At 41.0% G+C, this 23,165-nt stretch overlaps 1 protein-coding gene across 1 annotated transcript; it reads right to left on the bottom strand.

The window, feature by feature from the left end:
- Positions 1–1,439: 1,439 nt before the first annotated feature.
- PNRC2 (proline rich nuclear receptor coactivator 2) lies at positions 1,440–5,153 on the bottom strand. The gene is made up of 3 exons (XM_043909240.1): positions 4,981–5,153; positions 4,013–4,218; positions 1,440–3,512 (listed from the first exon to the last, which is right to left on the bottom strand). The coding sequence occupies exon 3, from the start codon at positions 3,492–3,494 to the stop codon at positions 3,075–3,077; it is 420 nt and encodes a 139-aa protein (XP_043765175.1). The 5' UTR covers positions 3,495–3,512; positions 4,013–4,218; positions 4,981–5,153; the 3' UTR covers positions 1,440–3,074.
- Between the last annotated feature and the right edge of the window lie 18,012 nt (positions 5,154–23,165).

Genomic DNA, 23,165 nt, shown 5'->3' with positions numbered 1-23,165 from the left:
TGTCCCTTTAGCAGTGTTGGTTATGTTCATTGTGTTGTTCCTCTGTATTGTTAACAGTTGTTTCACCCTTATGTTAAAGGTGGGATTCTTTTAATATTTGGCCTTTTTAAAAAGCAAGGTGTGTAAATTGACTTTATTGATAATTGACAGAGTAGTTTGTAAAGAAGTAAAAGGCCTTTTTGTGTCTAGTTTTTTGTAGAGCACATCTCTGAATGCTAGATAATGAAATAAAACTGGTCAAGGATCCAAAAAATCTTGAATTTTTTTTTTTTTTTTTTTTAGGTTTAGCTCTGCCTGACAGATTTGTGACTGGGTAGGCTTTCCTCATTTGTGTAAGAGGTTGGAGATGTACTTTATCCCACTTATTTTACAAAGTAATTGCCTATGAGAATACAGTTAAAGAAACACTTTCTAACTTACCCAAAACCCTTTGGTTTTTTCCATCTTGTGCTTGCTTCTGGGATGAAGAGAACTTAAGTGTAAAGATAGGTTATAGACTGAAGATTGTATCGAACTGTATATGCTGCCATCAAAAAGATGACAAATTTAAATTATAACACTGACAAGGCTCATGCTTTTGCTGACCGCAGCCCTACAAGATAGATGAGCTCTAAACTTTTTGGTTCTTAGAACAATTTGGGAAAATGATGTCAACATACTTCTTATAGGCTAACTATAACTTTGTATCTAAGGTATAAAGTTACCCTTAGCTATTTTTGTAGTGAAGAACATTTTTTACCACGAGTCAATTCCAAGCCAAGAAAATATAGAATATAATATGTATACATCAAAACCTAACTTAATGCCTGAGATAAGGATTGTTCAATCCAGTGGAATTGCAGTATGGTACAAAGGAGAACTTGGTGGTTCTTGGCATTATTGCTAATAGAAATTACACTGGGATACACAGGAGAAAAGTGACAATTCAAATATTAATTTCCTCCAAATCAATTACTTCCTACAGTTTGCATGAGAAAATGCAGCCTGGCCCTGGGCATCACAGCTTGCTTAGTGCAGAACTTAAAAGCTACCCTATCTTTTGGAATGTATTAGAAAGCCAGTTATAGTTCTTTTTTCCCCAAGGTCCTCTTGTGAAAACTATATATGTTAACAAATAGGTAACACAAAATGTTCTGTCAATTTGAGCAATTCTAATTTTTTTTTCTACAAACCTAAGCCATCTTAGGCAATTAAACCTGCTTTATTGAGTATGAAATAAATTCAAAAGCTTTATGTAAATTCCCGAAATATTCTGTGGCCTTTTACTGTAGCCCTGCTGTAAGGAGGAAGTCAGTTGCCTTTTTAATGTATAGCTGCTAATCCAAGTCTTTGTCGGCAAATGGGTTGCTTCTTAAAACCAATGGTTCTATTGTCTTTCAGTGGGGTTAGTTATGCAAATAGGTAGTCATAACAACTTCTATACAATAAAAACAAGCCAGTGGGGAAAAAACAATTTTATTTTTTAATTTCATGCTTCGAATTCATGTATGTACATTAAGTACTATATAAAACTTGTTTTTAGGATATCATCATTTGACTTGGACAATACTATCTCACCTCAATTTATTTGAAGAAACAATTTAGCTATTCTGCTTAAAAGTATAAAAAAAGCTGCCAAATTAGAAAATAGATTCCCCCCCCATACACACACTTTACTTTTACTACTGGGATGGCTGTTTTAATTAGCATGTTTAAAGTAAGCCAAAAATGTTATCAAGGTATTATGCAAGAAATTACATCGTTTGCAATCAGTTGGTCCCCTGGGTTGCACCTGTTGACAAGAAAAAGTATACACTGACGTTGTACACTATACTCATAGGTTACACAAGTTGTTGAAAGCCAAAAGGAATCTTTAAGGTTGGAGGGACTGCTTAATAGTTAATCTTTGGGTTTAAGAAAAAAAATAACCCCATACTGCACTTCACATCTCAAAAATAGCAAGTGTTTTAGCAGCTTAAAACCTTTTCAGTTATATAGAACTTCTTACACTACGATTTACTTTGAAATATAGTTTACAGCAAGATCAATTATAACATACATACACTGGCACTTCAGCACAAGGGCAAAATTTAAAAACGGGGGTTTGTGGGGTTTTTTTGACCTTTAAAATTAGGCCATAGTATAAAAGAGCCCATGTCTTACATTCAGCAAATTCGTACTAAAATATTCTATTTTTGTAGGATAAATGCCAACAAAACTTTACATATGCTACAATTTTATTACATGTATTTACATGGCTCTTTCCTAGGTATGCAGAGCTTTCACATTATACAGCTCCCAACTTTAAAAAACCTTTGCAGGGATGATTTAAAGCCATATCACTGTCAGAATAGCTTGTGCAGTGCCATCATACAAAAATGTATTTTGAAAGCTACTCTGAACACCAAATACTGTTTCTGTAAAAAATGGTTTTGGTGCATTTGTTGGCAGACACCTATCCACTGCACATAACAGGGCCAATGGGGTATACTTGTTTCATTCTAAATAGCCCCAGTGCCCTTTCCACATTCACCACCACACAGTTCATTAAAATACAACTATTCTCTTAAAAAAAAAAAATTTCACATTTTCTTTAGGCAGTGCATCAGACTGTTGTCATACTACTGGTTTAGGTATACTGATATAGGTGTCTCTAGGACAATAATGTCTCAAAGATTCAAATAGTTTTCAACTCCTGTATGTCTTTAACTGGATACTTATAATCAGATTTACCAGATCTTAACAAGTCAATCTGCTGATCCATGAAATGATAATCTTTAGTATTTTCTCCCAACAAGCAATATAAAAAGTTGATTCCTTTACCATTCCCCAAATCTAAACTTGAATGGTTTCACTTGTATGGTTACTCAATTGAGAACACTAGTAAAGAGATCAAATACAATTATGCATAATTCAGTTATTTTAAACTGTACTGATTCTACCATCACAGTGCACATAAAACAATTAAGATGAAGTCTAATTATATTTTCTACGTTAATCAGTTTTACAAATTCCTTAGTGAATTTGGTCTGAAACAATTGCCAGTTATCCTTAAATATGACTAAGGGTTAAGTGTGTTAGTACTTTATCTCATTTTATACCTGTACTTTAAGTAAGGTTTTAAGTTGAAATGTCATTATTTCTTTATCAGAAGGATTAAAGGAAACAGGAACCCAGTGGCTTGGTGGTTTAGGAAGAACACTTGGTGATGGTGGCTCACTAAATTTGGCCCCGGCATAGTTCTGATTAGTTTGAGACTTAAAAAGTAAGGTGGGACTTGATAAGCTAGAGTTCCAGTTTTGATTGTTTGGAAAATTTTTGTTCTTCCCCCCATTTTGCATGGCCTGCCATGCAGCTGATGATGAATTATAAGTATGTCCTCTTTCCTTTTTCTTGTGAACAATCTTCATCTGGGAATTCTGATCCTTGGTCTTCTGTCTACTAAGCTGTTGTTGGTTCTTACTAACATTTCTAGTTTGAGGGGCTGGAATGTTATACCTCTCTCCACCACCCATCTTCAGCTTCTTTGTCACCTGTAAGTGAGTGGAAACAAAATACTGAGTGAAACTCCACAAAGTAGTACAAAACTTAAAAGGCCCCAATTTGTAACTCCAAATATCTTGGAGAAGACTCATATATGTGCTATTCAGCTTCTTTAGCTTCACTCTACTGTTCACACTTAATTACATGTACACCCTTTATTACCTTCCTAAGAAAAAAATTACCAACAAATCTAAGTAATCCTGTAAACAGTTTAGGACGTGCCCCTGTGCATGCTTAGTCATATCCAACCTTTTTTGCAATCCCATGGACCGCGGCCCACCAGGCTCCTCGGTCCATGGAATTCTCCAGCAAAGAACACCGGAGTGCGTTTCCATTTCCTCCACCAGGGGATCTTCCTGACCCAGGGATCTAACCCGGGTCTCGTGCATTGGCGGGTGGATTCTTTATCATGGAGTCACCTGGGAAGCTCTAGTTTAGAATGAATCCATCATAAAATGTCTGCCCCATTACAACCGTAAGTTTTTGATACCTTTCAGTCTGCTTTTCCGATTGCAGGATTTCCACTACCTGTCCTCTTCCTTGCTGCCACGCCCAGGATAATAGATGTTGCTTTCTGACAGATCCTTTCCTTTGTCTCAATACAGAAGTTTTCATGGGCCGATCTGCTGAGTTCAGCCTAGGAGCTGAGGCCAACATCTGAGTCTCCTCAGCACACAAGTTTGAGAGAAGTCTTAGCTAGAAAAGCAACGATTTCTTCATTATTTCAATTAAAAAACAGAGAAAGTGATCGTTTATACTTACTCCAGAAAAAATTTAAAGAATGGCTACTTACTGAACAAAAAGGCAGAAAATAATGTCTCACATGGATTTAGTGACCAAGACGTTGTCAAACCATGGAAACGTTAGCCTCTACAGTCATGCCAAGAAATGGGTTTAAAATTTGTTTCCTAAAGAGACCGTGTTTTTAAAGTCCCACCAGAATTTCCCAATCTTTAGACACATCACGTATCTGTTTTAGCAGAGCCTCCTCTCCCAACATGTTTACGTCACGCAGCGTTTCCTTTGGTTATGAACTCTTGACTCCTCCCCGTTTTAAAATAAGTTTCACAAGCCATAACAGTTTCCCATCTTAAATATATGAAAACAATCACCATTATAAACATTAAACATTCGAGATTCCACTTCATAGTCCAAGAAACCAAGTTACCAAACAAGAAGCTCTTATCCAATGGGTGAGAGGCCCTTCGAGACTGTTTTAACAGCCCTAAAAGAAATTAGTTCCCAGACCCTGAGTCATTCCCAAAACGAGCCCGGAAAGTTCGGGTCTTCCGTGACGGGGCTGCGCTTCCAAGTCGCTCCGCGTTCCTCGAGACCGGCCCGGGAACCCGCTCCTCCGGGCCGCCCGCGCCCCCCCAGCCTCGGATCTCGCCTCCTTCCCCCAACAATAGGGAGCGCCGCCGCCAACATGGCCGCACCCGTCGCGCCGCCGCCACTCACCGACTTCAAGCCCGGGACTGCGGCGGCGGCGGCTTCTGCTCGGCTTCGAAGCCCCCCTCCCCTTCCAGGGAGAGACGAGGCACGGAACGGGCGAAGCCCACGAGCACCGACGAGCTAGCTGCTGGCCACCTCAACGTCTCAACCGACCTCCTCCTCCTGTCTCGACCGACAAAATGGAGGCGGCGGCGAGCGCTGAAGCGGGGCCGGGAGGCGCGGCGGCCAATCAAACACGCTTTCGCGCCACCCGGCCAATGATACGCGGGCCACCGCCTGTTGCTGGGGCCCGACGGGGCCGAGGGAGGGGAGTTGGCTGTGGCCGAAGGTTTGAAATCCTCCCTGAGAGGAGCATGTCGGGAATAACCGCCGCGGTCCCGGTGGCCGGCCCTCCGCAGGGCCCCGGGAGACACTGTCCTCTCCCGGGAGGCGCCCGCCCGGCCAGCCTCGGTACCCAAGAACGCAGTCAGCGCCAGCCCCTCACGGCGACTCCGAGCCCCGCGCGCGCCCGGCTCCGGGGAAGGGAGGGACGTGAGCGGCTCGCCCGGGTCGCGGTCCACACCGGAGCCGCCGGGTTCGCGGTCCCGCGGCCCTGGGAACCCGGTGGTTCCCCGCCGTGGGGCGTCACTGAAGGGGGCGTTGAGTTCCCGAGTTAAGTTCACCTAGCCGTGTAACCAGTCTCTCAGGATGCGACATACTCCACCAAGTTGCTTCCCGAGGCCGACCCTGACACTTCGACTGTGTTCCCCTGTCAAGGAAATTTACTTTGCAGCTCCGCCAGCTTGCGGTTCCCTCCCGTCCTCCCTGCCCACAGCCTCGAAGTTCTTGAGAAGTTGCCTCCTCTGTGAAGAGGCTTCCGACACGTGTGCCGATCAAGTTAATCAGTTCCTCTTTTGTCCTGAACTTGAGTCCCACCGTAGTGTAGCTACTTGTCCACCCAGTCACTCACGCACACACTCGTTTGAGCCCAGAGCACATTGTAAGTGCACGAGGAAAGTTTGAGAGAATGGGGCTGTCTCATTTCCCCCTTTCGGCTCCGTTTGTAAGTGAAAGGGGGAAGGAAGTAAAGAGTTCAGTTGATTGTGTCACCAAGGTGCCAGGAAGAGAAAAGGGACAACTTATTTGGAGTAAATGGATAAGCAACCCAAAGCTGGTGTTTTAAAGGAGAACACCAGTTTCTACGAGCATACATTTTTGTTACAAGATTTATGTATACTTTGTGTAAGTCCCACATGATTCGTTTTTTAATCTTGAGTTTTTCTGTTACCATCATTCCCCACCCCTATGTTCTTGTACCCATGGACCTTAAGTTTCTTAAGAAAACCATTTTAAAAGAGGAGTTTGTTAATCAAATTAATTTGGTGAAATGGGTAGAGTAGAAGAGGTATTTCTGAGCATGGGACTTTCAGCGGCTAAACATTATAGTCAAATAAGATGTACATAATAAGGAACTGCTACCTCACTGAAAGTGTAATCTGTTTCCTAAAAATTTAAGAAACTTACTTAGACATGCAGCTAGATTACACCTAAGCGGTATTTAATGGATTCAAGACTTTGACTTTAAAAAAGACCATTGCAATATATATATATATATTTTTTTTTTAATATATTTTTTAATATAGTGGTTTGGGCTTCCCTGGGGGTTCAGTTGGTAAAGAATCCGCCTGCAATGCGGGAGACCTGGGTTCGATCCCTGGGTTGGGAAGGACCCCTGGAGAAGGAACAGGCTACCCACTCCAGAATTCTGGCCTGGTGAATTCCATGGACTCCATGGGGGCCCAAAGAGTAAGACAGGACTGAACGACTTTCACTTTTTGTAAAATGAACAGTCTTGTTTTAGTCTGAGCACTTTCTTTTTCTAATTCTTTTTTATTATCATCATCCAAATATCTTTTAAATTCATCCCTGCTACAATCCTACTTCTCCCTCCATTCTGCCCTCATGGATCTGTTGTGTTACTTAAAAAAAAACAACACCTGTATTGGCCCCAAGTTGTATTATAAAATTAAATCAGCCTCCAGAACTTATCTGTAATGTATTTGAGAGACTTTATTTTTTGGGGTTCCAAAATCCTGCAGATGGTGACTGCAGCCATGAAATTAAAAGAAGCTTGCTGCTTAGAAGAAAAGCTATGACCAATCTAGACAGCATATTAAAAAGCAGAGACATTACCTTGCCAACAAAGGTCCATCTAGTCAAAGCTATGGTTTTTCCAGTAGTCATGTATGCATGTGAGAGTTTGACTATAAAGAAAGCTGAGTGCCGAAGAACTGATGCTTTTGAACTGTGGTGTTGGAGAAGACTCTTGAGAGTCTCTTGGACTGTAAGGAGATCAAACCTGTGAATCCTGAAAGAAATTAGTCCTGAATATTCACTGGAAGGACTGATGCTGAAGCTGAAGCTCCAATACTTTGGCCACCTGATGTGAAGAACTGACTCAATGGAAAAGACTCTGATGCCGGGAAAGACTGAAGGCAGGAAGAGAGGGGATGACAGAGGACGAGATAATTGGATGGCATCACTGACTTGATGGAGATGAGTTTGAGCAAGCTCCGGGAGTTGGCAATGGACAGGGAAGCCTGGCATGCTGCAGTCAATGGGGTCACAAAGAGTCAGACATGACTGAGCAACTGAACTCTACTGAAAGTATTTGGTGCTTATGTACACACGCATGATGTATTGGATACTTATTCTGCCTCCCTCTGCCCTGTGCTAAGTTGTTTTTTTGACAAAACATTAATATACAGTAGGTGATATTTTGATCTCCACTGTACAGATAAAGAATCTGAGGCTTAGAACAGTTTAAAGCTGAAAGCCACAAACTCAGGCCCCGGAGCCCACTCCATGTCCCCTGCAGCATCTTTGTCTGACTCACCTCTGTGTCCTCCCCAGGGCCCTCCAAAGAGCACTGTTAAAGCCTACACCATGTTCCAGGCTCCCAGGAGTCTCACAATACAGCTCCAGCCTCATCCTTCATTAATAATTTACCAAGTACTCACCAGAACTCACCAGTACCAAGCCCAGAACTGGAAAGCAGGAGTTAAAAACGCATTCTCCTCAGGACATCCAATAGTGTTGTTATTCAGTTGTGTCCAACTCTTTGCGACTCCATGGACTGTAGCCCATGCAGGACCCTAGCCTCCCCATGGACAGGTTTCCCTGTCCTTTACTATCTCCTGGAGTTTTCCCAAATTCAAGTCCATTCAGTCCATGATGCTATCTAACCATCTCATCCTCTGTTGTCTTCTTCTCCTCCCACCTTCAATCTTGCCCAGCATCAGGGTCTTTTCCAATGAGTCAGTTCTTCACATCAGGTGGCCAAAGTATTGGAGCTTCAGCTTCAGCATCAGTCCTTCCAGTGAATATTCAGGGCTGATTTCCTTTAGGATTGACTGGTTTGATCTCCTTGCAGTCCAAGCGACTCTCAAGAGTCTTCTCCAACACCACAGTTCAAACGCATCAATTCTTCAGCGCTCAGCTTTCTTTATGGTTCAACTCTCACATCCATACATAACTACTGGTAAAACCATAGCTTTGACTATACAGACCTTTGTCAGCATTGTGATGTCTCTGCTTTTTAATATGCTGTCTAAGTTTGTCATAGCTTTTCTACCAAGGAGCAAGTGCCTTTTAACTTAATGGCAGTCACCATCAACAGTGATTTTGGAGCCCAAGAAAATAAAATCTGTCACTGTTTCCACTTTTTCCCCATCTGTTTGCCATGAAATGATGGGACTGGATGCCATGATCTTAGTTTTTTGAATGTTGAGTTTTAAGCCAGTTATTTCACTCCACTCTTTCACCCGCATCAAGAGTCTCTTTAGTTCCCCTTCACCTTCTGTCATTAGAGTTGTGCCATCTGCAAATCTAAGGTTGTTGATATTGCTCCTGACAGTCTGGAGTTCAGCTTGGGATTCCTCCAACCTGGCATTTCACGTGATGCACTCTACATATAAATTAAATAAGCAGGTGACAATATACAGCCTTGACATACTCCTTTCCCTATTTTGAACCAGTCCATTGTTCCATGTAAGGTTCTAAGTTTGCTTCTTGACTTGCATACAGGTTTCTCAGGAGACAGGTAAGGTGGTCAGGTATTCCCATCTCTTTAAGAATTTTCCACAGTTTCTTATGATCCACACAGTCAAAGGTTTTAGATTAGTCAATGAAGCAGGAGTAGAAGTTTTTCTGGAATTCTCTTGCTTTTTCTGTGATCCGACAAATGTTGGCACTTTGATCTCTAGTTCCTCTGTCTTTTCTAAACCCAGCTTATACATCTGGAAGTTGTCAGTTCACATACTACTGAAGCCTAGCTTGAAGGATTTTGAATGTAACCTTCCTAGCTTGTGAAATGAGCACAATTGTATAGTAATTTGAACATTCTTTGGCATTGCCCTGCTTTGTGGTTGGAATGAAAACTGACCTTTATACCTGTGGCCTCTGCTGAGTTTTACAAATTTGCTGACATGTTGACTGCAGCACTTTAACAGCATCATCTTTTAGGATTTTAAATAGCTCAGCTGGAATTCTATTAGCTCCACTAGGTTTGTTTATAGTAGTGCTTCCTAAAGGCCCACTTGACTTCATGCTCTAGGATGTCTGGCTCTAGGTGAGTGACCACACCATCATGGTTATCCAGGTCATTAAGACTTTTTTTTGGTATAGTTTTTCTGTGTATTCTTGCTACCCCTTCTTAATCTCTTCTATTTCTGTTAGGTCTTTACCATTTCTGTCCTTTAATGTGCCCATCCTTGTGTGAAACATCCCCTTGATATCTCCAGTTTTCTTAAAGAGACTTCTAATCTTTCCCATTCTGTTGTTTTCCTCTGTTTCTTTGCACTGTTCACTTAAGACGGCTTTCTTATCTCTCCTTGCTGTTCTCTAGAACTTTGTGTTCAGTTGGGTATATCTTTCCCTTTCTGCCTTGCCTTTCTCTTCTCTTCATTTCTCAGCTATTCGAAACGACTCCTCAGACAACCACTTTGCCTTCTTGCATTTCTTTTTCTTTGGAACGGTTTTGGTCACTGCCTCCTGTACAATGTCACAAACCCCCGTCCTTGGTTCTCCAGACAGTCTGTCTGCTAGATCTAACCCCTTGAATCTATTTGTCCCTCCACTGTACAGTCATAAGGGGCTTGATTCAGGTCATACCTGAGTGGCCTAGTGGTTTTCCCTACTTTCTTCAGTTTAAGTCTGAATTTTTGGAATAAGGAACTCATGATCTGAGGCACAGTCAGCTCCTGGTCTTATTTTTGCTGACTGTACAGAGCCTCTCCACCTTTGGCTGCGTAGCATATAATCAATCTGATTTCAGTATTGACCATCTGGTGATCTCCATGTGTAGAGTCGTCTCTTGTGTTGTTGGAAGAGGGTGTTTGCTGTGGCCAGTGTGTTCTCTTAACAGAACTCTGTTAGCCTTTAACTTGTTTTATTTTGTACTCAAAGGCCAATCTTGCCTGTTACTCCAGGTATCTCTTGCCTTCATACTTTTGCATTCCAATCCCCTGTGATGAAAAGGACATCTTTTCTGGGTATTAATTCTAGAAGGTCTTGTAGGTCTTCATAGAACTGGTGGTCACTTTTAGCTTCTTCGGCATTAGTCGTTGGAGCATAGACTTGGATTACTGTGATACTGAATGGTTTGCCTTGGAAACGAACCAAGATTATTCTGTCGTTTTTCAGATTACACCAAACTACTACATTTTGAACTTTTTTGTTGACTATGAAGACTACTCCATTTCTTCTAAGGGATTCTTGCCCACAATAGTATATATAAAGGTCATCTGAATCAAATTCATCCAGTCTTGTCCATTTTAGTTCACTGATTCATAAGATATTGGTGTTCACTCTTGCCATCTCCTGCTTCACCATGTCCAATTTACCTTGATTCATGGACTTAACATTTCAGGTTTCTATGCAGTATTGTTCTTTACAGGATTGGACTTTACTTTCACCACCAGACACATCCACAGCTGAGCATCATTTCTGCTTTGGCCCAGCCTCTCTGCATGTCCCAGGCTGGGCTTTAAAGTCAGTTCCGCCAACACTATCTAATTAATGGTTCTCAGTTCAAATAGGAAAATGTTGATATAAGCAAATAGCTCTCAGGACGTAGATCAGTCACCAATGCTGGGCACCAAATGCATAATAAATATGTGAGTACTTCATGCCATGCATTTGTTTAACAAAGATTTAGCTGGTGGCTTCTTTGAGACAGGCACTCCATCAAGCCCTGGGAATACAACAGTGAATGAGGCTCCATTCAAGCACTAAACAACTCAAAACCTTTTCCCTTTACTACATATCAGAAAGGGAAGTTGGTGTCTGGGACATTTGTTTCCTCAGTTCTTCTCCTGAGAATCAAGGACAGGTAGTGCCAGTTATGTATAAACACAAAAATTAACCTGCTAACATTGGGAAGGAATGCGGTTACAGACATTATGCTCAGACCCTGTAAAATGGAAGGAAAATGAGAGGATTTCCACATTCACTGAAATTCTTTCCCCCCAGGAATCTGTTTTGAATTAGTATGTAGAAGCTAAAATCAACAAAACCTACCAAATCTGTAAGTAGAAGTGAGGCAAAACATTTCTTTCTTTCTTTTTAAAAAATATTTATTTTTTGGTTGCACTGCATGGCATGTGTGATCTCAGTTCTCCAACCAGGGTTCGAACCCGTGTCCTCTGCATCCCTGCAATGGAAGCAAGGCATGGTAACCACTGGACCACCAAGAAAGTCCCCAAAAAGGCATTTCTGAAAGTCCGACTTTGAAGGACTGGCGAGTGGCAGACTGATGCTTATTGTTCAATATTTAAACCCACAAAGGTCAGAGCAGGTGAGACAAAACACACGTGTTTGCCAAACATTTGGAACAAGTCTCCCATTGAACTGCCTGGCTTTCAGGCTGGATCCCTTACCCCGCCGTATGTCTATCTCAAACAAGCTGGTTTGGTTCTTTTTCTTCTTCAAGTTCATCTATGAATTTGGGGCACAGCTTTGAATGCTTGCAGCTCTGTCAGCAGATAGCTTATTTCACTTAGGGGAAGCAAGTTTCTTGGGACTTGCCAAGAGGAAAGTGGACCACCTGCCTGATGTTGAGGAAAGTGGACCACCTGCCTGATGTTATGTATCTTGGCAGGTCTTATCTTGTTGCCAAACTGGTATCAAAATACACACCCCTCCCCACACAGTGGTTTTGTTTCCTGGGGAAGCAGCTGCTGTGGACTTCCCAGTTGCTCACACGTTCCAGAGCAATTGCAAATCAGTCCTCAGCCATTATAGCGATTTTGGTTTAATTACTAAATGGGGCACAGGAAGTCACTGCAAAACTCCCACACTTTCTGTGATTCTGACCCAAAGGTTCTCAACTTCCAGGACCTTTCAAGGCTTCTGATACCAGGACCCCCAGTCCAGGATCAGAATCTTTAAGGATGGGTGCTTGGGTATTCCCGATCCAGCTGAAGGCTGGCAGAATACACCATTCCCAAATATGCCACTTTGCCACAGTGATTATTTTGAGCTAAAGACACTTGAAAAACAATAGGTACAAGAAGGATGCTCTGACACTCCTTGCCTTTTCTTCCTGAAAACAGGAGAAAATTCCCTTGTGAAAGATAGCCTTCTGATATTAGGAGGAAAGAAACAGTCTTATCATCAGCAATGGGGGATCGAGGCCAAAAGAATTCTATACAAACAGAACTTGTCAGAAGTAACTCCAAAATGAAGCAGAACCCAGGAGGCCACAGCCCCTTCCCCAAGTACAAGTCAGTTCAGTTCAGTTGCTCAGTCATGTCTGACTCTTTGTGACCCCATTGACTGCACCAGGCCTCCTTGTCCATCACCAGCTCCCGGAGTTTACTCAGACTCATGTCCACTGAGTCGGTGATGCCACCCAACCATCTCACCCTCTGTGGTCCCCTTCTCCTCCCAGCTTCAATCTTTCCCAGCATCAGGATCTTTTCCAATGAGTCAGTTCTTTGCATCAGGTGGCCAAATCATTGGAGCTTCAGCTTCAGCATCAGTCCTTCCAGTGAATATTCAGGACTGATTTCCTTTAGGATAGACTGGTTGGATCTCCTTGCTGTCCAAGGACTCTCAAGAGTCTTCTCCAACACAACAGTTCAAAAGCATCAATTCTTTGGTGCTCAGCTTTCTTTATAGTCCAACTCTTACATCCATACATGTCCCCTGGAAAAACCATAGCTTTGACTAGACAGACCTTTGTCGGCAACATGATGTCTCTGCTTTTTAATATGCTATCTAGGTTGGTCATAGCTTTTCTTTCAAGGAGCAAGAGTCTTTTAATTTCATGGCTGCAGTCACCACCTGCAGTGATTTTGGAGCCCAAGAAGATAAAGTCTCTCACTATTTCCATCATTTCCCCATCTATTTGCCATGAAGTGATGGGACCAGATGCCATGATTTTAGTTTTTTGAAATGTTGAGTTTTAAGCCAGTTTTTCCACTCTCCTCTTTCACTTTTATCAAGAGGCTCCTCAGTTCCTCTTGCTTTCTGCCATAAGGGTGGTGTCATCTGCATATCTGAGGTTATTGATATTTCTCCCAGCAATCTTGATTCCAGCTTGTGCTTCATCCAGCCTGGAATTTCACATGATGTACTCTGCATAGAAGTTACATAAGCAGGATGATAATATACAGCCTTGATTGATGTACTCCTTTCCCAATTTGGAACCAGTCCATTGTTCCATGTCTGGTTCTAATTGTTGCTTCTTGACCTGCATACAGATTTCTCAGGAGGCGGGTCAGGTGGTCTGGTATTCCCATCTCTTTCAGCATTTTCCACAGTTTGTTGTGATCCACACAGTCAAAGGCTTTGGCCTAGTCAATAAAGCAGAAGTAGATGTTTCTCTGGAACTCTCTCGCTTTTTTGATGATCCAGCAGATGTTGGCAATTTGATCTGTGGTTCCTCTGCCTTTTCTAAATCCAGCTTGAACATTTGGAATTTCTCGGTTCAAGAAATTGTTGAAGCCTGGCATGGCGAATTTTGAGCATTACTTTGCTAGCATGTGAGGTGAGTGCAATTGGACAGTAGTTTGAACATTCTAAGTACAAAGGCCCTTTCATATCTCCTGCCTCTTGTTTATAGAAAAGGTGAAATCTCCCAGGCCTCCCTGAATCACAAAAGAGCAGGTTCAAGTTAATGATTAGGACAACGGAGTCACAGATTCAGTGTTTGATGCACATTCCTGAATTGTTTTACAGATACTGTAAGAACTGCCACAACATAGGGAAAAAGCTAACTGCTTGATGACCAGATTGCAACCATGACATAAGCTGCTCCATCTTGAGCAGTACTGAATCTATGGCTTGCACATTTCCCAGAATTGGCTGTAAGAGAATGGGATTAGCATTATTGCTCATAATAATCTATATATTTGTTGGCATCAGAATAATTGTAGCTTGTTCTGCCCACATGTGTAAATAGGTGAGTACAACTGTCAGCAAAGAAATTCTACATACCCATGTGGATATTTTCCACTCTAAAGATACGGTGCTCTATATCAGCATGAAGAAGCTACAGAAGATGATCTTTCACCCATGATGCCATAGAAATGGAATGATGTTCTCACAAGTAGGGATTTCTAAGCAGCTTTTGGCAGGGAAAAAAAAAAAAAAACCCTTTGCAGGAAAGAGCTCTCTGAAGGAGGCACCCCTTTATCTTGACACTAATCTTAAACAAGGCACCCCCATGCTCTACTCATCTTCAGCTCTAGCACTCCTTTCAAATCTTTTGATTACACAGTATTTGCCTAACTTGTTGGTTCTTTCCATAAATCGATGAAGTAGAAATGAAGAATCAACATATGATCAAACCTCTTCCATAGCTTCCCCTTCAGCAATCTCTCTAACAAACTGTGTGAACAAGATAACATCTAAATAAAGATCATGAGTCCTCAAGGACTTTCTTTACCTAAAATTCTTTTTGCCTTTGACTTTTTTCTAACTGAGACAAAATTTAAGTGAAGATCATGCGGAGTCAGCAAGCTTGCACACAAGTCTGCACAGTGAGGGACGGTGACAAGTCTGACCCCTCACCTCAGTGATGAACTGAGATTGCTTCCCTGTTCCCTCTAAAAGCAGAAACCAGAGATGGTTTTGGAAGACACTGAGTCCATCTCCCCAGATTTCTGGCATTCTGATTAAAGGCAGCTTTTGTATCAACACTGATAGAATATGTATTGATTTTAAAAGCAGCAAGTAATGGGACCTAGTTCGATAATGACTCATCTTCCTTTGTGCGTGCATGCTCAGTCATGTATGACTCTTTGTGACTCTGTGGACTGTAGCCTGTCAGGGTCCTCTGTCCATGGAATTTTCCAGGCAAGAATGCTGGAGTGAGTTGCCATTTCCTCCTCCAGGGGATCTTCCCAACCCAGGGATTGAACCCGGGTCTCCTATGTCTCCTGAATTGCAGGTGGATTCTTTACTGCTAAGCCATCAGGGAAGCCCCCATCTTCCTTTAGTCTCCCCAAATATTTTAGTTACTTTTCCACAGTTGCCTCTCTTCATTTAATCTAATAAAAGAGTATGTAGGGAACTTCTCTGGTGGTCCAGTGGTTAAGAATCCTCCTTGAAATGAAATCTCTGGTCTAGGAGGTTCCCAAATGCCAAAGGGCAACTAAGCCCATGTGCGACAACTACTGAGCCCCTGCTTTAGAGCCCAAGGACTGTAGCTACTGAAACCTGTGTGCCTAGATCCTGTGCTCGGCAACAAGAGAAACCACTGCAATGAGAAATCGGCTGGAGAGTAGCACCTGCCCCCAGAAAGTAGAGAAAGCCCAAACACAGCACAAAGACCCAGCACAACCAGAAATAAAATAAAAATAAATAAATAAATATTTTAAAAATGAAAAGCATTTAGGCTTCGCCACTTAGGGTCTTCATTTCCCTGTGTCGGCGCCTATGTCACACAGAACTCACATTAAATAGACTTGAATGCTTCTGCCTTGCTAGTTTGCTTCATGTCTGTTTCATTCTTAGGTCCAGCTGAAGATCTTACCAAGGTGGAGATAAACTTTTGCCCACCATACACCTGATCACAGTGTCTCACTCTGGTTGACAGTTTCTGCTCTCGGTTTTCCTAAGGGCAGCCCCCCTCCATGGGGATGCATGTGAGAAGGAGACCCCCTTTGTCCTCCATAATCCTCAAGGGTGGTGATCATACCAAACAACCGGAAAAAGTGAGAAACTAGCTCCTGAATACCCAGAGGTACATAGATTAGGTTCATGAAGTGTATATCCCACAAGTGGACTCCCGGCTCTATCAGCAAGCTCCCTGCTAGTCCATTGAGCCAGGCTGTCCATCCCTTTGCCCACTAGGGAGAACTCCCAGTCCTTCAGGCCAGAAGTTATGTGAACAGTGAGATTGGTGGCAACATTCAGAAGAACAACCACAACAGCCTCCAACTGGCAAGTGAATTGATCATAAGAGGAAACTTGGGAGACCAATACTCAATGAAAAAGAAAATAATAATGGGCTATGAGAACCATCTACTTATATATAAGACCATGACAATACCTGTCTCCCAACTAATCACACCTAGGGCATGAGGAAGAGGCATATAATCCTCAGTTCAGAAGTCATGGGAGGCTTGAGACTTCTCTAATGGCCCAGTGCTAAGAGGCTAAGATTCTCCCAGTGCAGGGGGCCCACATTTGATCCCTGGTCCAGGAACTGGATCCCGCATGCCACAAGTAAAAGATCTGCTTGCTGCAGTGAAGATGGAAGATCTGCATGCCACAGCTGAGACCTGGTACAGCCAAATAAATAAATGGTACCGAAAAAAAAAGTCATGGAAGGCTCTAAAGAGAATCAGAAGAGCTACGAACTCCCTCGAGCTCCCACGAGTTTGCTCAACTTGACAGTCTCTGAATTCCTGCAGACATCTTGCCTCATTGCATTCTACTTTGTATTGCTTTGTACTGTAGTACCTGACACATCCCAAATCTACATTATCAGAGTGCTTTCACAAGCATTGCTTTAGTATTGGCATTAGCTCTATGGGAAAGATGTTATTACTCTCTATTTGTACTACTAAATAGAGTAAAGAATTTGTACTGTTCTTTTACAAATGAGGAAATTGAGGCTTAGAGAGACTGGTTCAAATCTGCAAAAAGATGTCCTTAAACATTTTTATTGGTATTTGTCTTGTTACATAAGGGTAATGTGTGTCAACTGTAGAGAAGACAGATAAGCAAACCAAAAAAAAATACAACAAAACATATTACCTCCCAGAGATAAGCACAGAGATAAGGATGCTCTGAGGACATCCTTCCAGCCTTTTTTCCTATACTGAGAAGCAATATGAGCACAGACTCTACAGCCTGTCCAGAGCCAAATCTCAGCTCTGTGACTTCCTGGCATATGACCTTGGCAGGCTCTTTCAGCTCTCTGTGCTTTAGTTTCCCTGTCCATAAAACAGGGATAATAACAGTACCTAATAGTGTAAGGACTTAAATAAGTCAACACCTTTGAAGCACTTGGAACAATGCCTGACACATAGAAAGACCTTAGTTACTGAGCTTTTTTCCCCTTGTTATAAAAATGGTAATAAATGGTATACATTCTTTTGTTACCTGACTTTTTTTTTCACTTCTTAAACTCAATGTATTGTGAGTGTGTTTCTCTGCATATATACATACTTATTTATGGTTGTTAACAGTGTTCTATGTTGTGACCATCTGTCATTAACTTTGCCAACCTCCCTACTATTGTTTGCAATCTTTTGCTTTACATGCTGAGCTGAATATCCTTATGGATAAAACATCACTTCCTTAAATAAATTTCCTTTAAATAAATTCCTAGAGGTGAAATTACTAAAGTAAATATATAGGTCAGACTTTTAATGTATGCCCCCAACATCAAGGTAGGGCTTCCCTTGTGGCTCAGTCGGTAAAGAATCTGCCCGCAATACAGGAGACACGGGTTCAGTTCCTGAGTCAGGAAGATCCCCTGGAGAAGGAAATGGCCACTCCAGTATTCTTGCCTGGAGAATCCCTGGACAGAGGAGGCTGGCTGGCCACAGTCCATGGGGTTGCAAAGAGTCGCATGACTTAGCGACTAAACCACCACAAACATCAAGGTAAAAGTGAAGTCTCCGGCTTTGAAGATACTCTTCTCCCTCCTTGTTATTTACGGCTGCTTCTCTGACACTGGGTCTGTAAGAGCAGTTAGTGAATTTACACAGAAAAGAAATAGTCTAGAAAATTTGAAAAGGTTTTTTAAAGATGACGTATTTTATGTAGCCCTTATAAGGAATATGCCTATGGGACAGTTCTTTCTTAAGGGGACCATGGTGGTAAGAGGTTCTACCTACTCACCACAGTTGATGGCCTCTCTAGTCATCGATTTGGCAGCTAATGAGCAACAAACATCTGGAATTTTCCACTGACTCAGGCAGGCCGATGTTTGCTCTCTGGCTGATTGCATAGGCTTTGAAGACACTGTGAGTCAAACTTCCATGGCCCAAGAGCTTGTGTTTGCCACAGCACAAAAAAACATAGTGACACAGATTTAGTAAATGATTAAAACACTGGCCTAGTTGACACCATGGTGTGACTACACAGGCACCAAGCAGTCTCCTTTAAATTCACAGTTTCTAAAAAAATAAAAAATAAATAAATAAATTCACAGTTTCTAATGCATGGGGATGTGAATATCTTGCCCAAGGATAGTCTGATTTCTTGACTCCAGTTCACCATTGCTGAATTTTTATACCATCCCCTTGCCTTTAATGGATATATCTTTATTTTATTTTGTTATAACTAATACCTTGTGCCATTCAAAGCTATGATCTTTTGCATATTCCATGAACCCCTCATTAGATAATAAGGGATGAGTATTGAGCACTTTACAATGAGCAAGACAGTGTACCAAGCAATTTATATGCATTATCTTGTTTAATTCTCAACACACTCCTCCTAAGGTATGTAATATTATTATCTCCACTTAACAGATGAGAAAATTGAAGTTCAGAGAGGTAGGTTAAGTGATATTCTCAGAGTCATGCACAGAGAACTCACACCTGGGTTAAGAAGATACCAAAACCTCTGATTTTAGTCTCTCTGCTACACCAACATAGTCTTCAGGGTCTGTATTCCTAGGAAATGCTCAGAATACAACTTGCTCTGGAATGGGAGGTTGCAACCCTTCTAAGTTCAGGCTATCTTCAGCCCGGTAACCTTGTGCATGTATCCTTAATGCCAATTAGAAAGGAAGCAAAGAAAAGCTAGACTATAAATACGTGGGGTTATTTTCAAAGGGATCCTGCCCACAAAGGTGGTTCCTGCAGTGAACATATACTGCTAAGAGGCAGAAGCTGAGGGAACTTCTGCAGCCGCCAGCTTAAGGAGGAGCATGACCCACTGCAAAGAAATTCCAGCCAGGTAAACTCATGAAGAGGAGTTCCTGAAGAACTCCCAAAAGTGCCCAAGAGAAAAAGAGGCAGCTTTAGACGTCCATCTAGCTAGGAAAACATGAAGCCATCTGACAAGAGCTCTATCTAGTACAGAAGGAACTTTCCTGCTCTCCTTTACCTTTCCTCCTCCGTGACTGAAATCTCAGTGGTGTCAAAAGCCATATAGTTAGCAAGCTGCAGAAGAAGAATAAGGAAGAATGGAACATCAACTCTCAACCAAGTTCTGATCATTACCTGGACAGGCCAATTTTAATTACTGGGTCAAAACTGGGTTTAAAATTTAAAGTAATCAAAGATTTCTATTACCCACCCACCCACCGCCAAAGTGATGATAATGTAACGTAACTAGTAGTGTAGCACAGACAACATCAGACATTTGACCAATCAATATTAGACAGCCAGTAGGGCCATTGGGAGCATGCTGGATAAATATCATCCCTGCCTAGGAGTAATCAAAAAGGTCACCTGCCCGTAAAAATGGGTGTGTCACTCATTGACTAAAAAAGATAATCAACTTGCACAGATTTAAAAGAATAAGCTTATGTACCTAATAACAGACCATCAAATGTATGAAGCAAAAATGGATAGAACTGAGGGAGAAATAGAGGTTTCTACAATGATGGTTGGAGACTTCAACACGCCATTCTCATTAAAAAATAGAATAATCAGGTAGAAGACAAGTAAAAAAAAAAAATAGAGAGGACTGGTTTAACAACACAATAAACAAACCAGATCTAACAGACATATATAGGACACTCTACCCAACAACAACAACATATACATTATTCTCAAGTGCTCATGGGATGCTTTCCACTGTAGACCATATTTTATGTCACAAATTAAGTCTCAATATATTAAAAAATATGGATATTGTTTAAAGTATCTTCTCTGACCACAAAGGTCCATCTAGTCAAAGCTATTGTTTTTCTAGTAGTCTTGTATGGATGTGAGAGTTGGACTATAAAGAAAGTTGAGTGCCAAAGAATTGATACTTTTGAACTATGGTGTTAGAGAAGACTCTTGAGAGTCCCTTGGACTGCAAAGAGATCCAGCCAGTCCATCCTAAAGGAAATCAGTCCTTAATATTCATTGGAAAGACTGATGCTGAAGCTGAAACTCCAATACTTTGGCCACCTGATGCGAAGAACTGACTCATTTGAAAAGATCCTGATGCTGGGAAAGATTGAAGGTGGGAGGAGAGGAGGACGACAGAGGATGAGATGGTTGTATGGCATCCCCGACTTGATGGGCATAAGTTTGAGTAAGCTCCAGGAACTGGTGATGGACAGGGAGGCCTGACATGCTGCAGTCCATGGGGTCGCAAAGAGTTGTACATGACTGAGTGACTGAACTGAACTGAACTGAACTGAGCTCTGACCACAAAAGGATGAAGTCAGAAGTCAGTAATAGAAGGAAAACTGGAAAAGTCACAAAGTTGTGGAAATTAAACAAGACACTCTTAAACAATCAACGGATCAAATATATAAGAGAAATTAGGAAGCACTTACAACCAAATGAAAATGAGAGCACAACGTATCAAAACTTTTGCAACCCAACAGAAACAGGGCTAAGGAAGAAATGGGTATGTATAAACGATAAAAAACAAGAAAGATCTCAAATGAAAAATCTAGCTTTACAGCTTAAAGAACTAGAAAAAGAAAAGCAAACTAAGCACAAAGGTAGCAGAAGAAAGGAAAAATAAAGATTGGAACAGAGATAAATAGAGAATAGAAAATCAACAAAACCAAGAGTTAGTTCTTTGAAAAAAAATGCAACAAAATTGACAAATTAGCTTTATTGACTAAGAAAAAAAGACAGGACTCAAATTACTCAGAATCTAGAGTGAAAGTAGAAACATTACTACCAATTCTACACACACACAAAAAAAAAGATTATAAGAGAGTACTATGAACAACTGTACTCCAACAAATGGGATAATCTAGATGAAATGTAAGCATTTCTAGAAACACATAACCTACCAAGACTGAGTCATAAAGTAATAAAAAATCTTATTGGACCTATAACTAGCAAGGAGATTAAATCAGTTATCAAAATCTGACAAAGGAAAAGCTTTGAGCTAATGGCTTCACTGGTGAATTCTACCAACATTTGTGCTATGCTTAGTCACTCAGTCATGTCCAACTCTTTGCAGCCCTACGGACTGTAGCCTTTCAGGCTCCTCTGTCCATGGGGATTCTCCAGACAAGAATACTGGAATGGATTGCCATGCCCTCCTCCAGGGGATCTTCCCAACCCAGGGATCAAACCCAGGTTTCCCGCATTACAAGTGGGTTCTTTACCATCTTTGCCACCAGGGAAGCCAAAATTTGAGAAAAACTAATACCAATCCTTCTCAAAATGGTCCCAAAAATTAAAGAGGAAGCAACACTTCCTAACTCATTTTATAATACCCTGATACCAAAGCCAGACAAGACACTACAAGAAAAGAAAACCACAGACCAATATCTCTTATCAACATTAATACAAAAACCCTTAACAAAATACTATCAAACTGAATTCAACAGCATAGTAAAGGGATAATACACCATGATCAAGTGGAATTTATTCCTGAAATGCAAGGATGGTTTAGCATAGAAAATTGATCAATTTTCTGAAGTTGATCACCACTGAAACAGAATAAAGGAAAAAAACCACATGATCATCTCAACTGATGCAGAAAAAGAATTTGACAACATAAAACACTCAGCAAACTAGGAATAGAAAGAAACTATCTCAATGTAATAAAAGTCGTATATGAAAAACCCACAGCAGACATAATAATCAATGGTGAAAGACTGAAAGATTTTCCTCTAAGAGCAGGAAGAAGGCAAGGATGCTTGCTTTTGCCATTTCTATTAGACATAGTCCTGGAGTCCTAAACAGAGCAATTAAGCAAGAAAAAGAAGTAAAATTATCTCTGTTTGCAGATATGATTTTTTATGTATAGAAAATCCTAAAATTCCACCAAAGTCCATTAGAAACAATAAAAAAAAAATATTGACAAAGTAGCAGAATAAAAAGTCAGTGCCTCAGAATCAGTTGCATTTCTATATACTAACAATGTAAAATCTGAAAAAGAAATTAAGAAAACAACACAATTTACAACAGTATCAAAAAATAAAATAAAATACTTAGTAATTAATTTAACCAAGGAGGTGAAAGTCTTAGTCAATGAAAACTAAAATAAAAACATTTTTTTAATGCTAGAAGACATTAAAGAAGACATACACAAGTAGAAAGACACCAGTGTTCATGGATTGAAAGACTTAATATTGTTCAGATGTCAACACTACATAGTGATCTATGCATTCAATGAAATCCCTATCAATATGCAATGACATTTTGTCAGACAGGAAAATCTGTCCTAAAATTCATATGCAATCTCAAGGGACCCTGAAGAGCCAAAACAGTTTTGAAAACAGAAGAACAAAATGGAATGTCTCAAACTTTCTGATTTCAATACTTACTACAAAGCTATAGTAATCAAAACAATGGGAAACTGGCATAAACATAGGCATAGAGATCAATGGAATGGAATAGAGACCCTAGAAATAAACCCTCACATGTATGGTCATGTGATTTCCAACAAGGGTGCCAAGACCATTCAATGGGAGAAAGTATAGTCTTTTCAACAAATGTGCTAGGGAAACTGAATATACACATTCAGAAGAGTGAAGTTGAACACTCAATTTTATACCATATACAAAAAGTAACCAGAAATGGACCAGAGACCTAAACATCAGAGCTAAAACT

The sequence above is a fragment of the Cervus elaphus genome, chromosome 8 (genome assembly GCF_910594005.1).
Source record: "Cervus elaphus chromosome 8, mCerEla1.1, whole genome shotgun sequence".
Classification (NCBI taxonomy): Eukaryota; Metazoa; Chordata; class Mammalia; order Artiodactyla; family Cervidae; genus Cervus; species Cervus elaphus.
The sequence above is the reverse complement of the archived record's forward strand: the minus strand, read 5'-3'. Positions and strand labels throughout refer to the sequence as shown.

Bases quoted from the DNA above. Each gene is read 5' to 3' on its own strand.
- PNRC2 (XM_043909240.1), bottom strand. From the start codon at position 3,494: ATGGGTGGTGGAGAGAGGTATAACATTCCAGCCCCTCAAACTAGAAAT.